Consider the following 27,653-nt stretch of genomic DNA (forward strand, 5'->3'; position numbering starts at 1 on the left):
TTGGGATTAATATCTTCCTGCTGACAGCCATGTTTGATTTAGCTGGTAAACTTCTTTGGGTGGAATCTGGACTAGATTCATCAGGGAGAATTAGGCACCTAACTGCCACTTTGAGTGCCTAAATCCAACATTTAGGTGCTACTGGAATTCACAAAACCACCGCTCAACTGCTGCCTAACCTTCTAGTTGCACTGCAGCGCCTAAATCCCCCTGCTAAACCTCATCCTGACCTACTTTTACTGCCTGATACAGAATCTGTCTCCTGGTCTTCTAGATCTTCCATGGCAATGCCCTCATGTAGCCCTCTGTGTCTCCCTCTGCATTGCGCAGCACTGGGCAGGCTGTCAGCACTCAGTAAATCCAAGAAATAATCATCATGAACACTAGAGAGTCAGATAACAGAATGGATTAGTCTTGCTTCCTGCTAGCACATTTAACTGCCTGTAGCCACAACTGCAGCATGTGCACCTTACCAACTGGTAGTACCCTCTTGGTGTAAATTACAGATCGAAATGCCAAACCTCATCCTGACCTACTTTATCCTCATCTAGCTCCTTCATCACATCTCTTTCTGTTATAGGCCCTCTTTTTCTCTTTCTGTTCAGCCTTCCTTTCCTCCTCTGTTATTGCCAAACCAGCTATCTGTAACAGTCTGTCTGCTTCCCTCCACCCACCACTGACTCCCTTTGCACCATCCCATATTAAACCACAGATCCACACCCATATCTCTTGCTGACTACAACTGGTGACCATTTGCTGGATCCCATCTCTAGCATTTACTATTATCCAACCTTCATGTTGCTGCTTCTGCTATTTATACCTGCCGTCACAGCTTCATCGCATAGCCTGTGTGTATTCTGGTGTTATAGCTGTAGTGTGTTATGAGAGTTATGTGAGTGAGTCATTATAAAATTAAATTGTAATTTGCATGGTCTCTTTTTTTTTTTACAGGCATGCAACCCAGCAAGAGACCAATAAAACCGTTACTACCAGCACGAAAGCTATCAAGCAGCTGTCTGAGATTGTCAGAGGTTCATCTAGGGTATGTGCCTTTTGAGATGCCATTTAGATAGAAAGTTCGGTTTTGGTTTTTAAAGATAAGTGGTGGGCAGCAAGTGCCTTAAAGTTGCTGAGCTCGGTATCTTTATAATTTTCTTGGCTTTGATATAGTGATAGTGTTGAATTGCATGCTGCCTCGATAAATCATCATTGCAAAACAGATTCAAGGGACCACTGAGGACTTGTGGAAAGAGCTCTCTCCTGAGGTTGGCTCTCATTAACTTAGAAATCTACAGCCACATAGTGAAATCCCAGCTCTTTCCTATACTGTGTTTAAAACTTAAGCACCCACATGTCAACTGGAGTAGCAGGGGAAGGTCCCATAGAAGTCCTTAGACACTAGTCAGTGATGATGTCAAGAGAGGAACAAATTACACACTGGGTACAGGTGAGTCTGCAAATAGGTGAAAGTGGATGTAAGTGGCAAAGGAGTGACACTCGCATGGTGTGGCATTCATTGAGTGCAAATATGTTCAATTTACATACTGAGAGGCAGAGATGGGAAAATCAGAGCATGCTGAAGCTCGCACAAAAGTTGCTGCTGGTGGTCCCCTTATGCCTAGTGTCCCGGTAGGTAGAACACTCACCCAGGATGGGGGAGACAGGGGTTCAAAGCCTCACTTTGTAAGTTAAGGCAGTTCCTCACCATATTATAATTTATGCCATGCCAGCCCCAATTTTTGCAGGGGCATATTCAACCCCTATCCACCAAGATCTTGACAGTGCCCCCCGCAATGTCATAAGTCCTGCAAGCCTTTCTGGGAACAATTATTTAGCCACATGCAATCAGGCTATGATCAGAAAGCAGATTGGGCTAAACAAGACTTAAAAAATAAGTATCTTGTGCTGCATCCCATGCCGAAGATTCCTGGGTTTGACCTTCCATGGTCACCTTGGTCAACTCTGAACCAACCTTGGTAGATGCGGACATCTAATGTACAAATTGAAAATCAAGAACTTCCCGGTGTGCAAGCGTGGTTCCCCATGGCAGACCATCGAACATATCGCTACATACTGCCCAATTTATAAATATGGAGGAGGCATTACTGCAATAAATTGTGCTATTCCTGATGTAGCCATTTGGCTTGATCAACTTCAGGTGAAATTGTAGTTGCTGCTCTACACCAGACATAGGAAAGAAGGAGAAGAAGAAGCAGCTCCTAACATAAGCCGGTGCATCTCCCATTGACTCACCCAAATTGGTGTGGGTTACACCCCTACTGGTTGTCCAGCAATTTCTAACAATTTGCCACTTACACCCATTTTCTGACCAACTTGTTTCTAATGTGTAACTTACCACCATTTATGTCACTGCTGAATTTGGTCCATCGCATTCTCATTGGGGAAGAGGACAGGGTTTGCTGTGTGCTCATAAGAACGGCCATGCTGGGTCAGACCAATGGTCCATTTAGCCCAATATCCTGTCTCTGACAGTGGTCAATGTCAGATGCTTCTGGCAGTTGGAGGTTTAGGGACACTGGAGCATTGGGTTGCATCCCTGACCATCTTGTTGATGGACCTATCCTCCAGGAACTTATCTAGTTCTTTTTTTTAACACATTTTTACTTTTGGCCTTCACAACATCCTTTGGCAATGAGTTCCACAGGTTGGCTGTGTGTTCTATGAAGAAGCACTTCATTTTTGTTTGTTTTAAGCCTGCTGCCTACTAATTTCATCAGGTGACCCCTAGTTCTTGTGTTATGTGAAGGGATAACTAACACCTCCTATTCACTGTCTTCATACCATTAATGATTTTATAGACCTCAATCATATCCCCCCTTACTCATCTCTTTTCTAAATTGACCAATCCCAGTCTTGTTGATCTGTCCTTATACGGAAGCTGTTCCATACCCCATAATCATTTTTGTTGCCCTTCTTTTTACACTTTCCAATTCTAATATATCTCTTTTGAGATGACCAGATCTGCATGCAGTATTCAAGGTGTGGGCATACCATGGATTTATATAGTGGCATTATGATATTTTCTGTCTTATTATCTATTTGTGTCTTAATGGTTCTTAACATTCTGTTAGCTTTTTTGCCTGCCACTGCACATTGAGTGGATGTTTTCAGAGAATTCTCCACAGTGACTCCAAGATCTCTTTCTCGAATGGTAACAGCTAATTTAGACCCCTTTTGTATGTATAGTAGGGATTATATTTTCTGATGTGCATTACTTTGCGCTTATCAACATTGACTTTCATCTGCCATTTTGATGCTCAGTTACTCAGTTTTGTGAGATCCCTTTGTAACTATTTGCAGTCTTCTTTGGACTGAACTGTCTTGAATAACTTTCTATCATCTGCAAATTTTGCCACCTCACTGTTCACCCGTTTTTCCAGATCACTTATGAATATGTTGAACAGCACTGGTCCCAGTACAAATCCTTGGGGGACCCCACTATTTACCTCTCTCCATTGTGAAAACTAACCATTTATTCCTGACCTTTGTTTCCTATCTTTTAATCAGTTAGTGATCCATGAGAGGATCTTCCCTTTTACCCCATGACTGCTTAGTTTGCTTAAGCACCTTTGGTGCTCATCTTGGAGAACAGAATCAACTTGAGTATTTATTAAATGACAGACCCCGGTAACACAGTAATTCAGTAGCTAAAACAAGAATATAATCCCTGTCTCTCAACTACCAGTCCTTTACCCACCCTACTAGAGCATGGACCCACAAGCCACACCTTCTCCTTACTGGATTGTGTCCTGGTGCACTCTCAGCAATCTGTGCTCTCCTCACACCTGCTCTTCCTGTAGCTTTCACTACCTAACGTTCCCTTGCACCTTCGGCTACCTCTCCACCCCCACAGCTGCGTCTCCTTGATATTCCCCTACGACATTCTCTCCCACTCTGCGTTTGCCCTCCTTGTGGGTCCAGGGCTGCTGCTCCCCCAAACTATCCTTGCATCTTCTCCCTCCATCCCTGATGTTCCCCAGAATTCCACATTTCCTTCCTTCCTAGACACCGCTCCCAGTGTCCCTCCTCCTAGAACAAGTATTAGTAGAATTGCCCAACTCAGGGTTTGTCCATATAGTCCCTAAGGGGCTGAAGCTGTGTTAATGTAAAACTCCATGTTTTATGAAGGAGCACAAGCATTGTTTCTTACTGTTGCCTGCCTGTATTGAGTGGTAAAGAAAAGGATGTAGCAGCAAATGAATACTCTAGCGAGGGTCGCGGTAGCCTTTGTCAGAGAGAGAATGAGCTGTGGGGCTGTTGAATGGTCAGATCAAAGCTGGCTGGAATGAAACAAAAGATGCCTCACTGACTTTATAAAGATGTGATGGCCTGGCCATTCTGTGCAGATCCCCATGTTATTTTGTGCAACACAAATTGGGTCCAGGGGGAAGTCAAATAAGGTGAGCTGAAAAATAATGGCAGTGCCTTATGCTTGAATGTCATTATCAGCCCTTGAAGCCCAGGTGGATTCCAGCAGAGGAGGCTGTGGTCAGAACAGGTTTCACTGTAATGGATGGAAAGTTTTTAAATTAAAGAAAGTATATTTAAGAGCAGAAAGGAAAAGAGACGCAAACGTTTATGGTAATAGAAGAAATAAACTCGCAACTCTGTGTTGACATCACATAATAACTTTTCCTCTCCCTGGTCAATTAATTTAACAAATCGTTTTTTACTCTTGCTTTATAATAGTGTGTAGCTTAAATAATTAAACCTACAAATTTTGATGTAAAACCTGTAGATTTTCTCCCTTATATAAAATAGATGGCTCTGATAGGGATTGGTTGCTGGGTCTCTAAGTCACTCTGGGGGAATCTGTGGATAGTGTTCCAAAGCTTTCCTCTTGTAAAGTTTCTTATAGCATGAGAAACCTTCCATTGATTTAAAGCTTTATAGTCAGTCCCTTCTGATCCATTTTTCTGTGTACTGCTTTGCACAAGAAGTTGTTCTTGTCCAACAGTGATGTGCCACCAGCCAAGTGCATTATGGGTTTTTTCCCCCCCTGCCTTCCTTTGAAGCATCATTTAGTGGCTAGAATTGTTGGAGGCAGGAGGCCCACCTGGATGAATTCATAGTATATCAGGAATAGATGCTGGTGTAGATAGACCACTGATTGGATCCATGTGAGAGGAGGCAGGATGCTGGTCTAGCTGGACACGCAGTCATGCTGGTGCTATCTCTAACCAACATTAAAGGGCTCACACCGAAAAGCCCCTGTCTGACACTGGGCCAGGCTAGGGTGCAAGTGTTTCTTATAGGGCTAATGATCTCATTAGATAAGTTCTTCAGGGCAGAGAACATGTCTGAATCCATGTTTGTAAAGCTTGTTCAAAAGGGATGGTGTTCTATCTCTAAAATGGGGATCATGTTCCCGTCTTCTAAAGTGCTTTGAAATCTGAAGATGAGAAATGCGATGTAAGAGCCGGATGTGGTTATTGTTATTAAGTGATTTTTAATAATTTAATCATGCATCTCCCATCCCTTCTAAAATATACCTCCCAATTCCTCAGCAATGTCTGAAACAATAAAACACGCACAGAGTTGCGAGATGTTTTTGAGCAGTGATTGTAATACACTATCGTTTTTTTTTTTAAATGATGCTCCCTCCCTTTCTCCCAACATATCTCTATGCAAACCTGAATAGTTTAGCCTTGAAGGGGCCTGAATTTTAAGATGCAAGTTCCAAGGCTTCAGAGGACTGTTCGGAACCACTGATGGTTTCTGGAAGATGATCCAACACACACGCTGATTAAAAAATACTATAGTGTTGGTCCCAAACCCTCCGTTTTCGAACAATAATGCTGCAGCCCATTGAACTATTCCTGTTTATCGCATGTTATTTGGAGGAGCACTGATGGCTTAGGCTTCCTTTTTTACTGAAACCCTCATTTTAAGAGCTCCTGCTCTCTTTGAAGTCAGTGATAAAATTCGTATTTTGACTCCAATGGGTGCTGGACTGGGTTTGGCTGGATTTTGATCAGTACAGTTACCGGGGGTGGATTAAACAACCTGGGAACTGGAACTAGGTGGGGAGACACACACTCAGTGATCTGGGGCCTGAAACCATGTGTGCTGGTGTCTCTGCTTTTCATCCAGCCCTTCTTGCTAATTGTAATATTCTGCTAATCCTCACTGATGCTGGTTGCAAAGTTCTCAACCAGGAGCGGGGGGGATGGGACTGTGTTTGGAATTTCATTAATGTCCATAACCAAGCACTCATTTTTTCCAATTATCCCCAAATAGCTAACATCTAAAGGAGGGACTCCCCAAATCCATTTGCTAAAGAGGCTCTTGAACAATATTGCTACCAGAAAAGAGAGTTTAATTACTAGAGATTTTAATTTCAATCACTGAACCCGTGAATCAGGGAGAGAACTTTTCTTGTTCTGGGTACCATGGTGAGCAAAGACTATCTTGGCTTTTGTCGGGCTGTGTTTGTTTGTGATGCAAACAATGTGCACCTTATTTTTAACTGTCCCGATATCCATTACTACATCTCTCAATGCTGCTTAGAGTATATTCAATATAAGTTGTGGGAGAAGCTGTGTTAGTCAAACAGAGTGGAGTATGGTCTCCCATTATTTGCTGAAGAAGGTTTAAAAATAAAATAATAAATCAGTTTATTCCTACAAGGAAAGTATTGGAGGTATTGTTGATATTATACTTTTATTAGCACCAGTTTATTAGTATTATTTCTGTATTATTCCAAGTATTTATGAGGTACTCATCACTGCACTAATTGTCCTTTACAAGATATAAATATGAAAGACAACTTTCCCATATACTAGAACAAGTATTCAGTGACCCCTGACTTTAAAGTGAGAGAAACATAGTAAAATAAGAAATTCTAGAATGGCAGTTATAGGGAAGGTCTGAACAAAGAGTCCATCTCGTATCCTCTCATAAATGTGGTCGGGTTTGAACTCAGGCATATGTCCCAGGGAAGTGAATTCCAGAGAGGAGGGCTTCTTACTGAGGACGCCCTGCTTCCCAGCATGTCGGTAAATGTATAGACAAGCCGGCCTCTGATTAGAACTCTTTTGTCCCTAAGCCAATCAGAATGAAGATGATTATTAATGGCATAGTACACACCAAGTACAGAATCATCCATCAGACAAAATGGTCAAATCAGTCATTTGTCATCATCCAAATAAACTCCTTTTGATGTGACATGCATTCTTCCAGAATTAATATGTCCCCTGCATCAAAGACATTTGGGGTCTGCCTTGGCATTAAAAAGAGCTGCAGGAAACCGTGCTACAACTTTCTGTTCCATTGAGAACATCTCTTCTATAGATGTGTTGTCATTAAATAAATGCATGAATTAAAATGTGGTGTCTAGAGCATCCTGCTGTAATATGTTTGCTTTTCATTTTCAATATACCTATAGTATTGCTCCATTTTGTGTGTTTGTTGTATAATGGATACAGAGTGTTTGTTGTTTTTTGTTTTGTATTTTTTGCAGCTCGTGAACAAATACTCTGTTTTCCCAAAAGAGAATATGGGGATTTGTAACAAGAATAAAGCTTACATATTCTCAATGGTTTCTTGACTGTAGCATCATCAGTGTGACATGATAATTCATATCAATTAGATCTGGCCGAATAGCGGAAAAAGCATTTTTCTGCTTTTTTGGCAAATTGCACTGATATTCATCACATTATGTACTCACTGAATAATATTGCTGATTGAATGCTGCAAAAAGTATTTGCTGAATATAACGTTCTGTGAGTACTGGTGAAATTCATCCACTAATGTATTCTCCAGATATGATTTGACCAGCCCTAAAATGAATGTCATGATGTCTGACAGACCTCCTGTGAAAACATATGGACAAAACCTGAGGTCTTTACTCAGATTTTGCCTGAAGTCAAACTCCCACTGACGCCAATGGGAATTTGCCTTTGGCCAGATCTACACTAGGAAAGGTTTGCTGGTATAACTGTACAGCTTATATTGGCAAAAAAAGTAATTTTGCCCTTGTAGATTGTACCAGTTTCCTGAGTGAAATAAGCCATACTAGCAAACATATATATTTTTTCTTGGTATAACTACATCTGCATTAGGCTTTTGCTGGTATAAAAACGTCATAAAAATCACACCCATAAGCGACTTTCCTACCAGCAAAAGTTTATTCTTTAGACTAGACTTAGTAATGTCAGAGTGAAATATAAGGGCTTCGGGATTTGGCCTGTTGAAATTAGACATGCAAAAGGCGTATTAGGTCGTGTAGTCCAGACACTACATAGTCTATTTATTAAATAAATAATAAAGTATTCTAGGAGACAAATAGTCTAGGATTGTTCCCTATTGTATTTTCTCTTGTATTGTTTCTGATCTAGTTTTATTTGTCCAACAATAGTGTCCAGCTCTTCCTTTGGAAGTGCTAGATTGCATAAACTAAGCAAAATCAGTCCAGTTTGGAATATACATGGGAGACTACTTGGTAAACTCAAAGGGTGAAGCATCCCCTTACTCACTAACCAAAATAACTTGCTGAAGCACCTTGGTTTTTCTAGTAATTCAGATACTGTTCAAATACCAGGCAGATCTAATGCTGCTTAGCTTAGGAGATCTTGCAGGATCACAGCTCAAGGTCATACACAATCACTTTCTGCTGAATTGTCAGCCTTTTATTGGTTAGTAACGATTTTGTTACTTTTCTTTTTGTCTTTTAAATACAGCAAGAGCGACTTCAGCTGGACAGGTTGAATAACCAGCTGTCTGATGCCATCCAGCGATATGGAGCTGTGCAAAAGGTAATAGGACTCTCACACTTTCTTTCACTTTTTGATTTGTGGATTTGGAAATATGTTGATCAACAGCAACTATGGCCTCCCAAGAGCATGGAACTGGCCAATAGGGTGTCTCATGTCTTTTTGTGTGTGTTATATAGCATGATTATTGCAACCTATTCGTACTGTTATTTTGTGGCATAGTGTATGGAAATACTGCAAAACATTTAGTGAAATAGCAACATATAAAATAATTTACTGATCAACTGGCTCCATCCATCCATGGCTGAATGTCAGGGGCAGCTGTAGTACTGTGATGACAGCACCGCATGGCGCAGCGTAGGGTGACACAACAGCTGCAGGATGGCTTGTGTGGCTTTAGGGGAGGTGAAAGAGAAAAAGAAACTTTAGTGTGCAGTGTTGCTCTTACGTATGTGATTTAAAGGGACACTGTCCCACATTGTTAGGCTTAAACATTGACCTACCTTGACAGCTCTGCTATATTAAAAGTTTAAGACCCTAAGGATTCCAGAGGCCTATAGCTGAATAGAAAATGCTGCAACAGGTCAAACTGTTAAATGAAGTAACCAAAAGCCAATCCTCTCCTTCTGTTTTCCCTCCCCATCTTATTCCTGGGTGACCACTTCCATTTGCAAGGTTTCACCAGTCATCTCTATGCTGATGACTCACAAATTTACTTCCCCAATCCTGTCCTCTCTCCTATCGTCTGTTCCACATACGACAGCCTCGGGATGGAGCTGGTCAAAATTCGGAATTTCCATTCCACAGGAGATTCTGACATTTTAAAGAAAAGTTTTAATGTCAAACCAGAACGAAGACTAGACATTTTGAAATTTCCTGCAGAAAGAACATTCTGGATTTTTGTTGTTGTTGTTGTTGTTTGAGAAAAATTGAAATGTTTCCTTTTGGTTATTCTGAAACAGAGCAACCAGCTACCCCCGGCTCCATAGGACTCCCTGGGCTCTCAGGATCCCTGGCTCTGGGGCAGCCCCACAATGCAGACTGCCTCAGAGATGGGGGCCCCAACTGCAGTGGCGTTGGAAGCCAATACCCCGAGGCTGTGTCTACACAGCCTGTGGGACTGAGCCTCAGAGCTATTTTTAGAGCGCTAGCATGAACCCTGCTAGCCCGAGTCTCTCCACCCAGCTTCTACGGGTTGTGTAGACAAACCTGGGAGCCCCTGCTAGAGTTGGGTGTCCCAGGTCTTCCTAGCCCACATGGGAGGGTTGCCCTGGAACTACGGACCCTGTAAGCCTGGGCTCCCCAGCAAACCGCTAGGCGAGCTGGCATTTCAGCTGAAGTTCATTGAAACCGAACCGTTTCCACAGAGCGGTTCAGTTTCAACAAATTGGCATTTCCCAGCAAAAAAGCCACTTTGTGGGAAAAGTCCCAGCCAGCCCTACTCAATGAGGCATCTGCCTGAGTGCTCCAAACCCTGCTGAAGCGCAGCCTGGCCAAACTTGAGCTCCTTACTTCCCCTTCTGCAATGGGAGTTGCATGCGCTTGTGTCGAAAGTTGGGAAAAGGAGGATTCTGTGCAAATGAACTATTTGAAGCATACAATCCAGCCCTAACACTTGCAGACAAGACACTTTCTGTGAGGATTAATAGGATTTTATTTATTTTGATTAAACACACACACAAACCAGTTATGTTTCTGATGGGTACCAAAGAGGTACCATCAGGGTAAAAGTCAAGTATCTGAATAACAACTAGTTCTTCCTCTGGCCTTGATTAACCACTTTAACCTGTACTTAATTTTAAATGTGGGCTGTCCCACCCCTGCTTAGCAAAGCTCTTTAATTATGTGCTTAGTTGTAAGCATATGCTTAAGACCCATTAAAGTTAAGCATGTTCTTAAGTGCTTTGCTGAATTGGTCCCTTTGTTGATAGCACATTATATTACTGAAGTTGAAAGAATTTATTATTTTTTAAAAAACCCTCATGTACACTACACCATTGACACAGTTTACTTTTTTGCATGTGATGGTGGAAGTAGTCTGGGAAGATTCACTTACTGTTTCTCCTGCATTAGAGCCAGGCTGTTTGTTTGGGTTTCCAACGCTGCAGGAAAGTGTTTTTTAAAAAGTTTCCATAGAATCATAGACTATCAGGGTTGGAAGGGACCTCAGGAGGTCATCTAGTCCAATCCCCCGCTCAAAGCAGGACCAATCCCCAACTAATTAGTCTTTAAAGTGTGTATATATAATAGAAATGCCACTGTATTATTTCTACTCATATGTCTCTTCATACAACCTTTCCGCCTCTGTTTCAAAAACCTAAGTGCTGGGTCTAAATTAGATGGCATTGTCTTGTTAAATCACAAGTCAAAAATATCTGTGTCATGAGTTTATTTGTTGTTAGATACATGTTCACCAGCATATTCCATCTGTGCTGTGCGTCTGACTTTTTCAATAAATCCCATAGTGCCAAAATTAGCTGTTGCATTTTGCAAATGCCCGGTTGTGGCAGGAAGCTGAACTGACTGGTAAATTGCTACTTCCCCACGTCCTGACTGTCATTTCTTAAGTGCATATTTTAGTTTTGATAACCTTGTCATGCTTGAAGCTTAAATGACTGAATTCCTGAAAGGTCTACTTCTTCAAGGCAGTTTTTCCATTGCTAAGCTACAGGGTTATTTTAATTTCTATTTTTTAAAAATGTAATGTGAATGAAAAAAGAGTAAAATGTGATTTTTCTCCCCCAATATTTGACCATCGATGCCTCGACTCCAATCTCTTTTTTTTTCTCCTTTGGCAGAAAATAGCAGAGAAGTCCAAAGCTTTGCTTCCTTCCGGGCAGAGAAGCAGCAAACAGGTAGGTATGTGTGTTTGAACTTTAGAGGATAATAAATGAAGCATTAATAAAGTGCTGGTCTGTAATCCCCTTACTGATGTGGAGTAGCTCCATTGAATTCAATGGGGTTGTTCCTCCTTTTAAAATTGTATATCATTCAGTAGCATGTGTCACCCTTGGCAGATGGCAATGATCATAGAATCCTAACAAATACAAATGTTGAATTATCTTGTTCAGTCCCTGGCTAATACAGGCCTATTCCCCACCAAATGCTTTCTACTGTTTTGTCCACTCTGAAATGTCTCTAGAAATGGACTTTCCTGGGGAGATTTTTTCACATCGAACTGTTTTTACAAGTAGGGAATTTTTCTGATACTGTATCTCAGACCTCAATTTTAAGGTGTGGTCACCTAGGGAATTTATACACTCCAATAAAAGGCCTGTAGAAGCCTGAGTCAGCCGAGGGCTGTAAAACTGTAGTGTAGATATTCATGGTTAGGCTCTGAGACCCTGCGAGAGGGGTGGGTCTCAGAGCCTGGGCTGCGGCCTGAGCCCAAATGTCTACACTGCTATTTTTAGCTCTGCAGCCCAAGCCCCCTGAGCCCAAGTCAGCTGACCTTGGTTCTGAGGCTTGGTGCCGTAGGCGTTGTATTGCAATATAGGTATACCCCTACTCTACATTATTTATGTATTTGACTTTCTCCTATGTATTTACATGCATGCACTACAAGTGCCTCTCCCAGGCTCTAGGAGCTTTGATAATTACTAAGCATAATATATCGGAAAAAATAACTAATCATCAGCCAATCCCATAAAGGGACTTACATGCCCAGAGAAAAAAATCATCCTAAATGCAGCTCCAGTGTCTTTAATAGCGTTACACCCAGAACATAAGAACAGCCACACTGGGTCACACCAATGGTCCATCTAGCCTTGTAGCCTGTCTTCCGACAGTGGCCAATGCCAGGTGCTGCAGAGGGAATGAACAGAACAGGCAATCATTGAGTGATCCATCCCCTGTTGCCCATTCCCTGCTTCTAGAACAGAACAGAACAGGGACAGTCAGAGCATGGTGTTGCATCCCTGACCATCCTGGCTAATAGCCATTGATGGACCTATCCTCCATGGACTTATCTAGTTCTTTTTTTAAACCCTGTTGTAGTTTTGGCCTTCACAACATCCCCTGGCAATGAGTTCTACAGATTGCCTTTGTGTTGTGTGAAGAAATACTTCCTTTTGTTCCCCTGGGTGACTCCTAGTTCTTGTGTTACGTAAAATGAAGTTGTCCCTCAAATCCTACATTGTGACATTCAGAAGAGCACTTACGTGCCTAAAACTGATATTGGGACACCAGAGCATGGAACTCAACTCCTCACTTAAGTGTCTACATTTGAAAAAGGTACCCTAAAGTTTCCTTCAAGGGATTTTTGAAAGATATTCCAGTTTGCCTGTAAATTCACATTTTCCTCCCTTGTTATTGTTCTTAGTTGGAGCTCTGGCCACCTTGCATCCTAAATTCCATCCAGCCCATGTTTAACATCTCTGTATGTTAATAGCACTGGTGCTTATCAATAAGGAGTAGAGCTGTCAGGAAAACAGAAATCCCTTCCTGCAAAATAGTCATGTTTTTGAAAAAAAAAATCGTGCCAACATACAAATGAAATGTTTCATGGGAACTGTTTCAGAAAAAAATCCATTTCCGGAGGATTGAAATGGAATGTTTCAGCTTCCCAGCTTGCTTGCCTTGAAGGCTTTTGACAATTACACTCCCAGACCCCTGGGAGAGAGGGAAGGGCAAGGCATCAGGAAAGCAGAGCCCCTGTCCTCTCTGGCTCCGGGAGCTGGTTGGGGGAGGCAGGAAGAGAGTCAGGGTGCTGAGTGTCAGGCACCCTCCAGTAAAGCTTTTGTCAGTTTCACTGACCAAGAGTGAAATTTGACAGGAATCTTCCAGCCAGGCAGCCCTCATTTCAGTTTTTGCCAATGGATAATTGATTTCTTTCTTTTTTTGTGTGCAAAACTTAATTTTTGTTGCAGAAAACTTTGGATTTGAGAAACCGGCATTTTTCATGTGTAAAATCAGGTTGATTAAAAAAAAAATGACCATCTCTGCTAGGGAGTTGTGGAGAGTGGGGTGGATTCACAAATGACTCTGCAACTATGGAAAAGAAATGGGCCAGAAATTCATATTAATTTGCAGGTTTCAAATAATTAAGGTTCTGTGTCTGACTTTGTTGGTATTAGTTTGCTGAAGTGTTAGTGTATTTCTTTAATCTCAGATAAAGCCGCCTTGTTAAATGGTTCCATTAGCTCTTTGGACCTTGGAATGAAGATACTTTAATTGTGTTATTCAGTTATGTGTTTATTGCCTTGTGATGTCTTCCCCCCCCCCCAACCCTCCCTCCCTCAGCCAGTGGTGATTAATCATGGACAGAATGTTGTACATGATCCCAAATGTCATATTCTTGTATCTTAGTTGGCCAAATCCTGATTCCACTTAAGTCAATGTACAAACTTCCGTTGATTACAATGGGAATACAATCTGGTTCATTGTGAATATGATATCTTTGGTGGAAACTAACACCCTAAGTCAAGAAACCATCTAAGTACCTGCTTAAAGCTAAACACATGCTTAAGTGTCCTTCTTAAATTAAGGATGCCTTCCTGAACTGGTTTAAACTGAGAGACTAAACTGGCCTCAATGGAGCTAGACTGCTTTACACCAGCTATGGAGCTTTTGTGGATAGCCACAGAAATATTGGACATCTTGGGCCACATTCTACTTCTAGGGGGAGGGATAGCTCAGTGGTTTGAGCATTGGCCTGCTTAAACCCAGGGTTGTGAGCTCAATCCTTGAGGGGGCCATTTAGGGAACTGGGGTAAAAATCTGTCTGCAGATTGGTCCTGCTTTGAGTAGGGGGTTGGACTTGATGATCTCCTGAGGTCCTTTCTAACCCTGATATTCTATGATTCATCAGCGTAGCTACACTGGCTTTTGTATATAACTGAAAGCAATTTTTAACTTGCATTTTTAAAAGAAAATAGGTAACTGTTAGATCTTACCAGAATTGCTTCCTGTACATATTCTTCATGAGCTAAATCCTGAACCCACTAAAGCCAATATAAAACAATGACTTGATTTAGATTTAGCCCTTAAAACCCCAGTAATTTGGGGAAATTGATTTAATATTCATAAGAGAACTTCTATTATCTTTAGGTGCTTTATTATCTTTTATTATCTTTAGGTGCTTTAAATGGTGAGCAAGAAAATTATTCAAAGCTGCAGTTAAGGATCTAAATGGATTTAGGGTAATTTCTTTGGCTCCAGTCAGGACTAAAAATTAAGCTAACATAAAATATTTTTCGCTTGATAAGCTGTGACGTTGGAGGCATTACCAGGCTATAGTCTACTGTTCTGAATCTCAGGCATGCTGAGCGTCCACAGCTTACGTTCAACTTAATGGGAGCAGTTGCTGGACAGCCCCTCTGAAAATCAGGCCATTGATTTTTAACGAGGATTGGTGAAATTATTTGAACCTTTATTCAAAATCTGAACCAACTATTTCTGGAGAGTTCTCAGCCCCTTGAAGAGTTGAGCCCAAGATGGCCAGCTCTGCCACTGAAGATCAGTCACCGTTGATTTGTGGATGACAGTGATGACAGAAGGGATGACAGTGACATATTTGCCCAACAAAGATAAAATCCCAGACAAGTGATTTATAAATAAGTTGAGAAATGTTATCAGGATAGAATAGAGTTCCAAAGGAAGGAGCTAGCATCATGGATATCAGAAGAATCCAGTTTGTATTACAAAGTGAAAATTTTAAAAATAAATGCTCCAGTTGTTTTACTGCTATGTTGCTACTGTGTTAGACATCTAGCGTCAGTCACTGGAGTGGACTTCACCAGTTAGCGGAGATCCCTAGTTTGTGGCGGGATTTCATGCTTGTCCTGATTTGATGTTTGGCTTGTATGTAACCACAGCTGAGACACAAACTGGGACTGTCGAGGTTCAAAGATAGCATGTTTACTAAGTGAAGCAGAAGAGATTTTTTTCCCCTGGCTGAGCTGTTAGGGGCTGGGCTAAACATGTCTCAGCTGGAAATCCCTTTTCTTCATATCTTACTCTTTGCCAGTTAAGGTTGGTGACTTTACTTCAGTGCATGTGAAATGGTGGTTCTGAAATGTCCTTTTGTGGAAATTCATATCTGACAGGCCCACGTCTTCAAAACATACTTGTGTACATACGCGGATTTGCATATGCCCAGCTTGGGTGCCTGCAATACCTGAGGTACATGTGCTTGTATGTACAATTCCCTGATGGACATGCTCAGATCAGGTTTAAACTTGTGTGTGTGCGTATATTTCCTTCTATAATCCATCTGGGATCTTTTTGTTTTCTCCCTCTTTAAAATATACAAAAGAAATTAAATGTATAAAACTTGCTGATGTTAAAGCAATGACTGTTATGGTTGATTTTTTTCCCCATCCGCACAGGAGTCAGGAAATTCAAAATTATGGTTCCTACAGCAACTCGACTATATTGTGCATATTTTAAGGCATTACTGTTAACACCTTGTACAGTGATACAAAATGCAACATATGTGCAGGAGAGCTGATTTGTGCTTGTTTTGGAAACCACCCAGTGAATTTCCTGATGTTTGTGCAGGAAAAATCTCCATGAGAATGCTGCCATAATGCAAAGGGTGTGCCCCCCCACCCCATTGCAATTCATTGTAACAGGTTTAAAAACTGATGGAATCCCTACCCTACAATCTTCCACTTGTACTAGTGGGCAGGCATGGTGAGATGTTCAGTTACCTAAATCCTAATGAGAGTCCTTTGGGAAGTAATTTATTTCCTTTGCATTCCCTCTCTGGTGACAATGCTTTAAAGCAGTGGTTCTCAAACTGTGGGTCAAGACCCCATTTTAATGGAGTCACCAGGGCTGGCTTAGACTTGCTGGGGCCTAGGGCCAAAGCCCAATCCCAAACCCGTGGGCTTCAGCTCTGGGAGGCGGGGCTAAGGTTACAGGCCCCCTGCCTGGGGCCGAAGCCCTTGGGTTTGGCTTTGGCCCCCTGGCCTGGGGCAGTGGGGCTTCGGCTTTGCCCCCCTCCCCCCTGGGGTGATGGGGCTTGGGCGGGCTCAGGCTTCGGTCCCCCCCTCCTGGGGTTGTGTAGTATTTTTTGTTGTCAGAAAGGGGTCGCGGTGCGATGAAGTTTGAGAACCCCTGCTTTAAAGGATGCAAAGTGAAACTTCAGAAGACTTTGTTTTAAGGTATTTGCATTAATGTTTAATGAATTATTCTATTTTGCTTATTTGGCTTTACAGTATCTACCAAGAGACACTGATCACAAGCTCTAGACTCTTTTAACAGGAACATAAACGCACAATCAAATGTAAAAAACAAAAGCCAGCAGCAACTCCGCAAAATAGGGCTGTACCTCCTTAAACCATGTAGCAAAGGAGAATTGAGGAAAAGTATCTTGTTCTTATCAGTTATTACTTCTCATATAACATCTCCTTCCCCAAACACCCCACTGAGGTCCCTTCCAACCCTGAGATTCTATGATTCTATGAAAGAGGAGTCTTGCAGTGTGCCATAAATCATAGCATCATAGAAGCTTAGGGCTGGAAGGGACGTCAGGAGGTCATCTAGTCCAGCGCCCCGTGCCCTGCAGTGTGCCCTGAAGATAAACAAGTACAAGCTATATTGAATGAAAAGGAGTGAGTTCGTTCTAAAGCTGAAGGGCTCTCAAGTACCCTGCCATGCTGTCAAGGCTCCTTCCCCACTCTGAACTTTAGGGTACAGATGTGGGGGCCTGCATGAAAACTTCTAAGCTTAACTACCAGCTTAGATCTGGTCCGCTGCCACCACTCCCAATGTGCTACTTCCCTTCCCTGGGTAGCCTTGAGAGACTCTTCACCAATTCCCTGGTGAATACAGATCCAAACCCCTTGGATCTTAAAACAAGGAGAAATTAACCATCCCCCCTCCTCTCTCCCACCAACTCCTGGTGGATCAAGATCCAACCCCCTTGGATCTAAAAAACAGGGAAAATCAATCAGGTTCTTAAAAAGAAGGCTTTTAATTAAAGAAAAAGGTAAAAATTATCTCTGTAAAATCAGGATGGAAAATAACTTTACAGGGTAATCAAACTTAAAGAGCCCAGAGGACCCCCCTCTAGCCTTAGGTTCAAAGTTACAGCAAACAGAGGTAAACACCCTAGTAAAAGGTACATTTACAAGTTGAGAAAACAAAGATAAAACTAACACGCCTTGCCTGGCTGTTTACTTACAAGTTTGAAATATGAGAGACTTGTTCAGAAAGATTTGGAGAGCCTGGATTGATGTCTGGTCCCTCTTAGTCCCAAGAGCGAACTCTCCCCAAAACAAAGAGCACAAACAAAAGCCTTCCCCCTACCAAGATATGAAAGTATCTTGTCCCCTTATTGGTCCTTTGGGTCAGGTGTCAGCCAGGTTACCTGAGCTTCTTAACCCTTTACAGGTAAAAGGATTTTGGAGTCTCTGGCCAGGAGGGATTTTATAGTATTGTACACAGGAGGGCTGTTACCCTTCCCTTTATAGTTATGACACATGCCATCAGCTACACTGAAATGGACCAGGGAGGATCCAGCTTGAACACCATCGCTAGTCTTGAATGGGTCAGTATGTCAGCAGCTCCAGTGTATTCTGCATGGGTGAACTCTCGTCAGGGCTCTTTCTTTTGCTCAAGGTTCTCACAGGGTCTTCAATTATAATTGGTCGTGAACTCAGTTTTACTTATTAATCGACTGATAATGGATCCCCTCAACACGCATCCTTCCTGACTGATCCCTGGAAAGGTTTGGAAGGGAAAAGTACAACTTTGTTACAAATAAGGAATAAAATGTAAACTGAAACTTTTCCAGAAATTGGCAAAATCCAAACTGACAGTTTAAAAAAAAACCCGAAACACTTTTTTTCTGATGTTTTTAGAAAATAAAATGACTGTAATTCTGATCGTATAATGCCACCCTCTTTATTTCCTCCTTCCCACTCAGGGGAAGAGGATAATTACTACCATTGAACAGAACAGTTGCCAAAAAAATGTTTTTATTTTTTATTTCGTATGACTACTTGACCCTTCCTTTCAAGGGTCAATAAATTATGTTTCTTTAAAAGAAGGCTAATAAACCTCTGTTTACATTTAAAGAGATTATTTCTGCAAATCACACCAATTTATCTCAGCTTTAAATGCGCTTCCTCCTTGCAGGAAGTGTGATTTCTGATTCTTTTGTGTATGTGCGAACGGGCATTTGCACGCTTGTGTATGCATGTGTGTGTGCATCTCTCTTTAAATTCCTCTTTGTTGCTGAATGCAACAAAATTCTCATTTGGGACATTAAGATTTAATCTTCAGCTTTAACGAGAATCATCCATTGACTTTATACATAATTTATCATACCTCTACTGTGGCCACAATCTAAAAAGACAATATTTGCCAAACATGCTATGTGAAGTACTGCAGTTGAGATGTGATGAAATGTCCATTCAAGTCAATCCGCTTACTTCAGTGGGTTTTGGATTACCCCCTTATTTCCTATACTTAGAAGAGGAAATATCTGTGGTAATTTTCTGGTATTTATTGTCCCATTATTGTTATTATCTATTTATTTGTAGTACTATAACACCTAGGAGCCCCAGTCAGAGAGCAGGTCCTCATTGTGCTTGGAGCTGTACACAACCAGAACAAAATGGCCCCAAAGAGATTACAATTAAAATAAATTATGACTGGTCAATATAAATTATGTCCACAATGACTTTAATGTAACTACTGTGTATCATACTTTTCATCCCAACATTTTTTGCAGGATTGCTATGTCAAAATGATATATTCATCTGGAATCCAAACTGAATAGACATGGAGTGTTTGGGGTTTTTTTGAAATACAAAACATCCTCTTACAGTCATACAGACTGACAAAAAGAAGGCTTTTGCATACAAATGGAACAGATTTTTATTATGATCGTCTAACAAATGGCTCATCCTCATGTCAGTCCCAATTCCTAATGTTTTGGATTAGTTGGTATATCTTAAGCAATCAGGATTGTCTGCAGCTTATCTAGAAAATATAATGTCAATTGGTACATCTGTTCAAGGTTATTTGAACATTAACCACCCCTGTAATGATGAAATATGTTAATTGAATAATTTTCTTCTGGTTCATGGCCCTTCACTGGGAACTGAAACAAGACTTGATTAAACGAATGCAGTCACCTGATCAGACTATAGAAGATTTTATAGCACTCTGATTAGCTATGACGTTGGTTAGGAGACAGTGAGCGAATGAGCTATAGGCTTTGATGGTGAATCCTCCATGGTCAGTTCTTCAGATAGACAAAGTGACACTTTCACCCAACCCAAACTTTCTCTCTAAAGCAGAGCTTTTGATCATAACAGAACCCCGATTGGGGCTCATGGCTTTCCTGATTACGGGCAGGGCTTCCCTGATTAGGGGGCCTTTCTAGCTAAGCAGCCAGCCCATGGCAGAGGAGCCAGCAAACTGAGCTTGGAATGGAGAGTTTGTACTGGAAGTCTGGCAGAGGATGTGTGTGGTGTTCTGTTTTTGTTGTGTGTGTGGGTGTGTGTGTGTGTGTGTGTGTGTATTTTTTCTTTTTTTTCTCCGTGACAGGAGCTTAGGAGGGAGGGCTATGACAGCTACAGAGGCAGCAGCGGTAGTGACCCAAGGAATGGAAGAGACCATGAAGATGACTCAGTGGTTTGAGCATTGGCCTGCTAAACCCAGGGTTGTGAGTTCAATCCTTGAGGGGGCCATTTAGGGAACTGGGGTAAAAATCTGTCTGTGGATTGGTCCTGCCTTGAGCAGGGGGTTGGACTAGATGACCTCCTGAGGTCCCTTCCAACCCTGATATTCTATGACTGGATGTGGAAGTTGTGGCATGTACATTATCCTGGAGCGGGTATCTGAAAAGAGCTTCATTTGTATGAAGTGCCAGCTGATGGAAGAGAAGATCTGAGGTTTAGAGATGCAGGTAGAAACTATGGTTGAGTTTGAAGTAGATTCAAGCAGATGATGGAGGGAAGGCAAGGAGCGGCTGAATGGAAATCCCAAGACTCGCAAGTGCAAGCTGGACTGGAGAACTGTGAGGGTAGAGTGCTGGGTGACGAGAGTGGCCAGTGGAAGTGTGTGACTATGAGAACCAGGCAGAGGAAAAGACTGGCTAGTGAAGGAGAAGGAGAGCTCAGGAACAGGTTTGCTGAGTTGGAGACTGAAGATGGGGTACAGCAAGCAGTAACAAGAGGTGGGAGAGCAAGGAATAAGAGAAGAGTGGCTAGTCCTACAAGAAGAGGGGAAGAGTCAATGGAGATAGCCAGCATTCAGAGCCCCAGGAGAACAGAGAAATACTTGCAGAAGACTGCAAGTGAGAACACAAGACAAGAGGACTTGCAGCTAGAAAGAACAGAGGGGGGAAGGCTGGGGAATCGCATCAGCACCAGGAAGAGGCAGGTCTATGTGTTTGGGGGCTCCCTACTAAGAAGAACAGACAGACCTGTCACCAGATCTGATCCAGCAAATAGAAGGGTGTTCGGTCTCCTGGGAGCTAAAATATGGGATGTGAACCTGAGGCTGAAGAGGATCCACTGATTTTCCTTCATGTAGGAGCAAATGATACAGCTAGATTCTCGCTGGAATGCATCCAGGGAGACTATGCCAGGCTAGGGAAGATGTTTGAAGAAATGGAGGTTCAGGTGATGATCTTCAATGGGATTCTACCTGTCCGTAGAGGAGGAGAGCAAAGGCAAGACGAGATTATGATGATTAACAGATGGCTCAGGCAGTGGTGCTATAAGGGGGGCTTTGGGGTGTTTGACCACTGGAAGGCATTCATGGACAGAGGACTGTTCTCATGGGATGAAATCCACCTGAACAGGGAGGGTAATAGACTTCTGGGATGGAGGTTGGCACAACTGATTAAAAGAGCTTTAAACTAGGAATTCAGGAGAGACAGTTGAGAGACACTTGTAATATCCATGCCTGTTTCTAACATTGTGTGGGAGGAAAATCAAGTAAGAGAGGATACAGCAATAGAGAAAGGAACAACAGAGGGTAGGAGAATGGATAGCAAGAGGAAAGATAGTGCCAATACCAATGACACTAATAATCAGGTAGGCGATACTGGCAGAAGAATGACTATACCTAATTAGGCGAGGAATCTGGGAAAAGCCAAGCAGAAACAACTAAGATGTCTGTACACCAATGCAAGGAGCCTGGGTAACAAAATGAAGGTACTAGAACTACTGGTGCAGCAAGTAAAACCAGATATTATAGAGATAACAGAAACATGTGGGCATAGTAGTTGGGACTGGAGCATAGGTATTAAAGGGTATGTGTTGTTCAAGAAAGATGGAAATAAAGGTAAAGGTGGTGGAATAGCATTGTATAGTGCAAATGGTGGATTCTCTCATACTTGAAGTCTTTAAATCATGGTTTGAGGACTTCAGCAACTCAGCCAGAGGTTATGGGTCTGGTACAGGAGGAGGTGGGTGAGGCTACGGAATATGATTTGCAGGTCAGACTAGATAATAACAATGGTCCCTTCTGGCCTTAAAGTCTATGAGTCTGTGGCCCAAAGTGGTTTCTTTGTTATGTTTGAAATATATATTTGTATTAGACAGAGGACATTTTCCAACCAGCATGATCACAGCTTTGTTCCAGGATGCCAGAGTGCTTTATGAACTATATACATCACTTGCTTTCCATTCAACTTATCCTCCACTTCCTTTAGTTCCTTCCTTCCTTCCTTCCACTTCCTATCTCTGTGATAGAAGGCATCAGCTGTGTAACAGGGCACAGGGCCGCGGCACAGCAAGGTCAAGAAATGAGTACCCCGCATTAAAACTCCAGGGAGAATGTAAATTGGCGGACTAGTATTTCTAGTATTAGACCTTGAATTTGAACAGGAATTCCTTTTTCATTAGTGGTAGTTAACAATTATGTTGTGATAGGGTCATTCCAATGCACACAGATGATCAGGATTTCAGTTTTACATCTTATGAGCCGTACACAATGGTCCAAACCTCTTTGGTCCAGATTTTTGAAAGGTATATAGATGTTGCTGGGCACAGCATTGCAATGCCTCACTGATTTTGGTGTCTGAATTGCATTTTCAGAAAGGATTTAGGCACTAAAGCAGGGGTGAGCAAACTACGGCCCGCGGGCCACATCCAGACCTTTGGGCCTTTTAATCCGGCCCTTGAGCTCCCACCGGGGAGTGGGGTTGGGAGCTTTCCCCGCTCCGGTGTTCCAGCCGGGGAGCGGGGTTGGGAGCTTGCCTTGCTCTGCTCTCTGCGTGCAGCAGCTCCGCCTGGGGCAGCCAGGGGGCTCCGCATGCTGCCCCCGCCCCAAGGGCTGGCTCTGCAACTCCCATTGGCTGGGAACCACAGCCAATGGGAGCTGTGGGGGCAGTGCCTGCGGACGGGGCAGTGTGTCGCGGCACTGCCTCCGTGTGGGAGCCAGAGGGGGGATGGGCCGCTGTTTTCACGAGCTGCTTCAGGTAAGCTTTGCCCGGATCCTGCACCCCTGAGCCTCCCCCCGCGCCCCAACCCTCTGCCCCAGCCCTGATCACCCTCCAAACCCTGTGATTCCAGCCCGCAGCACCCTCCTGCACCCCAAATCCCTCATCCCCAGCCCCACCCCAGAGTCTGCACCCCCAGCCGGAGCCCTCATCCCCCCCCGTGCGCCCCAATCCCCTGCCCCAGCTGGCCCGCCATACAATTTCCATACCGAGATGTGGCCCTCAGGCCAAACAGTTTGCCCCCCCTGCACTAAAGAGCCAAAATCTCATTGACAGTTGATGGGATTTAGGTCCTAAATGCCTAAATACCTTTTGAAAGTGAGGTGTACACACCTAAATCAGTTCAGTGGTGCAATGCTGAGCATAGCAATGCCTAAATAACATGACAAATCTGGGCCTTCAGTTTAAAACAAAAGATAGAAAGGTGAACTTCCAGAGACACCTTGTCCTCTAACACTGTGGGGACAAAGCTGCCCTCTCCTGAATTAATGATACTGCTTCCAAACAAGATCCTGGATTTTCCTTGGCGATCTCCCATCACACTGTCAGTAGTTTATCCTGCTTCACGTGTGGGGTTTGCCAAAAATCATAGCCACAGGTGGAGTGGTTGCTGATTTAGCTGGAAAATGCAGCTGTCTGTATCTGGCACATGGGCGAAAGATTTCATATTCAATGACAGGATTTTTTGAGAGAGAGAGAGAGAGAGAGAGAGAGATCAAAAGGGAATAGGTCATTTGTAGGAGGAACCGTGCGAGAGAGTGATTCTCTTGTGCTAAGCCTCCACAATAGTCCGTGTGCTTTGATGTTTAAGCCAGCATATTCAGCCGCTCCCATCCCATACCCCAGTCTCTGAGTCATTATCAGAGTCTTCACACAGGCTGAATGACAGGTTGTTTTGTCTGAAATGAGTACCCCAAGACTCACTGCCTTCCTGTGTCAGCGCTTGCATTTCTATTCTTTAATCTTGCGGCTATTCTCTCCGCGCTCAAGATGTAGAGCACATAGAATGAGAGTGTGGGAAACGGTGACGCCAGGGGTGTGTGGGTGGCTTGTGAGGTACTGAAATGAAACGCCTGCCTGCACGTGCCTTGTCAATTGGAAGACAGTGCTATGGGGGCTTGATATTAGCGAGCTAGACTCAGTCACATAGAATCATAGAATCATAGAATATCAGGGTTGGAAGGGACCTCAGGAGGTCATCTAGTCCAACCCCCTGCTCAAAGCAGGACCAATTCCCAACTAAATCATCCCATAACATGGCTCCACCAGTGTCCACTTTAGTGAGCCTCCCTAGTCAGAGATTGCTCTATAACACTTTTAGATTGACTTAATTACCTAAATATTTACAGTGTCCCCATGTTATTTCTGATGCTAAGTATAAGGGAGAGTCCAAACCCTGACACGGTGTTATTTAAGGCCTAACTGGAAAGATTTTACAGGGGACCACTGTGTATAAGAGTGTAGACAGGCAGTCATTGCCCAATATCTATACAGATCTTACTGGAGTCTCGGACAGTGCTTTTGCCTATGTACCGACTAATGCTTATCTCCCTGCCCAGTGCACAGTGCATATATATTGACAGTGCTCTATGCAACCACAGCCGGTGCTGCTGGCTATGCACTGACAGAAGCCGGAGTCCTTGCCCAGTGCAGTCACAGCCGGCACTGCTGCCTGTAGGCTGGCCCATGCCAGCGATTCCTTGTCCAATGCACGGCCTGTTTGGGACGTGGATGCAGTTCCCCCCCCTGCAGTTGGCTTTGTGCAGGCTTCAGTGTTAGAGTTAAAACAAATATAGGCTAAAATCTCTGGACTGATTAACGTTAGTATTGGTCTGTAGCAAATCTAAGGTCTCCGTAGCAATAAAATAAAATACAAATCAAGCTAATTCCTGGACTGGTTGTGTTTGCTTGGATTTTGTTCACTGCACAATTTTGTTTTTATTTTTCTGCCTTGAGCAGGAAGCTGCTGATGTAATAGGCATGCCGTTTATGCTCAGTGGAAGGGTGGGTGGGTTTAGCCTGGGTGATGGTGATGCTTCAGCATTTAGATGACCTCATCCATTTCCCCGCCCCCTCCCCCTTCAGAAATTACATTGCAAGAGTTGAAATCGACTCTTGCTCTGGCAAAAGTCATGCAGTTACCAGGAAACAAATGTGAAACCTTACCCAGTGTGTCACCTTGTTCCAAAGTGAATGCAGCATTATTTAATGCATTTAAACCCCTGAGGAGATGGATTATTGAAAGGAAGAATATTGTATTCTTCTAAACCCTCTTTGACAGTGGCATTTATAACGTGATTAAAGGTGAATGGCAGTGGTATTTTCCCCAGAAGAATACATTTAAAAATAGAGTAACCCTTGCATTACTAGGATGAAGATACAAGTCCTTGGTAAATTGCATTAATGAACCGGAGACAGATATTCCCTTTTCAGCTTTGCCTCTCTAAGATACAGCCAGCAGCACAGGGTGTGACTTTACAATACAGCCTTGCCTGTATGTATATTCTATTCACAGGGCAAGGAGAATGGTAGTATAGAATGGCATATAGAGAATGGTAATAAAATTAATGCCAATCAACATGTTTGACATAGATCCTGTCAAACTAACTTGAGATTTTTTTTTTTTGACAAGATTACAAATTTGGTTGGTACAGGTAAGAGTACAAAAGTAATATACTTCTGTAAGGTGTTTGACTTGCTACCACAAAACATTTTGATTGAGAAAAACCCTAGTATGCTGTAAAATGAACATGGCACACATTCAATGGATTAAAAACTGGCTAACTGATAAATCTCAAAATGTAATTGTAAATGGCGACTCATCATTGAACGGGTGAGTTTCTAGCACAGATCAGTTTTTGGCCCTATGCTGTTTAACCTTTTTATCAATGACCTGGAAGAAAACATAAAATCATTATTGATAAAGTTTACAGATGATGCAAAAACTGGGGGAAGTGGTACATAACAAAGAGGACCGGTCATGGATACAGAGCAATCTGTATCGCTTTCTAAACTGGGTATATGCAAACACTGTGTTTTAAAACAGCTTAAATGTAAATGTACACACCTATGACTAAATAACACAGGTCATAGTTACATGATGGGACTCTATCTTGGGAAGCAGTGACTCTGAAAAAGATTTGGGGGTCATGGTGCATAATCAGCTGAATGTGAGCTCCCCTGTTTATGCATCTGAACAGGACTAGAGGGGTTATTTTACCTCTGCTTTTGGTACTGGAGTGACTGCTGCTGGAATACTGTGTCCAGTTCTGGTGCCCAGAGTTCAAGAAGGATGTTGATTAATTGGAGATGGTTCAGAGAAGAGCCAGAAGAATGATTAAAGGATTAGAAAACATGTCTTATAGTGATATACTCAAGGAGCTCAATCTATTTAGCTCAACAAAGAGAAGGTTAAGGGGTGATTTGATCGCAGTCTATAAGTACCTACATGGGAACAAATTTTTTGAAATAGGCTCTTCAACCTAGCAGACAAAGATGTAACAACATCCAGTAGCTAGGAGTTGAAACTAGACAAATTCAGACTGGAAATAAAGCATAAAAATTTAACAGCAAGAGTATTTAATCATTGAAACAATTTACCACGAGTTGTGGTGGATTCTTCATCACTGGCAATTTTTAAATCAAGATTGGATGTTTTTTCTAAAAGATCTCATCTAGATCAAACAGGAATTGATTCAGGCAATGTCTGTGTGATGCCGGAGATCAGACTAGATGATCACAATGGTCCCTTCTGGCCTTGGACTCTATGAACCCGAGCGCTCGGACCCAGGTGCCAATCACGTAGGCTAACTATGCAGTATAGACATAGCCTCGGAGTCACGTGTTTTTTTTTCCCTTCCTCCCATCTTGCTCTGCAGAAAAGTAAGTTGTTTCAACCCATTTGTGAAGCAACTTATTTCTCCAATGCACCTGACCAGCTACTTGGTCTGGTTAGTAATGGGATGGAACTGGGGCACCTCCTTGTTGGAAGTGGTGGGGTGGTATAGTATGTTCCTTCTTATCATGTCTGGAAGACCCACAATCTAAGCAAGGTCAGGCTGGGGAGGACAGGGGCCTTAGCCCCCAGACGGCTGAGGAAGGGCTTACCAATGGAGCTACCTCATGAAACAGCATATTGGAAAGTCTGTTAATTCCCCTGAGTTTAAGATTCTTCGCTGAGTGGTTGCACGTGTGTATTCCACTCAGGGGTGTGTCCGCCCAGCACACCTGAGAGTTTTCTGCCTGGGTGCCCATTGCGGCGGCTCGTGCGCCATGGCCAGCTTGTGGGCTGTCCTGAGGTAATGTAAGGGCGATGCTGCCCCTGCCCCGCTCAGTTTCTTCTCATCACACATTGCCTGAGTCAGGGCTCCCTGTGCGGTTTGCTTCACAGTTGTTTCTTCTGCGTAGTCACTGAGTTTAGCTCTCTACCTTCCCCATAAATAGCTAGTCAGCAGTTAGTACCCCGGAATTAGGTTTCCTTTATTGTTCTATTTTATCTTAGCTATTTT

General features: G+C 42.8%; 1 protein-coding gene across 2 annotated transcripts in view; it reads left to right on the plus strand.

The window, feature by feature from the left end:
- The window catches only part of TSNARE1 (t-SNARE domain containing 1), a 706,722-nt gene that overhangs the window by 355,630 nt on the left and 323,439 nt on the right, over positions 1–27,653 (plus strand). For both annotated transcript variants that reach the window (XM_065399459.1, XM_065399458.1), the window contains exons 6-8: positions 952–1,042; positions 8,703–8,777; positions 11,534–11,590. In XM_065399459.1, coding sequence (XP_065255531.1) covers positions 952–1,042; positions 8,703–8,777; positions 11,534–11,590 — 223 coding nt within the window. The remainder of the gene's footprint in view (positions 1–951; positions 1,043–8,702; positions 8,778–11,533; positions 11,591–27,653) is intronic.

The sequence above is a fragment of the Emys orbicularis genome, chromosome 2 (assembly GCF_028017835.1).
Source record: "Emys orbicularis isolate rEmyOrb1 chromosome 2, rEmyOrb1.hap1, whole genome shotgun sequence".
NCBI lineage: Eukaryota > Metazoa > Chordata > Testudines > Emydidae > Emys > Emys orbicularis.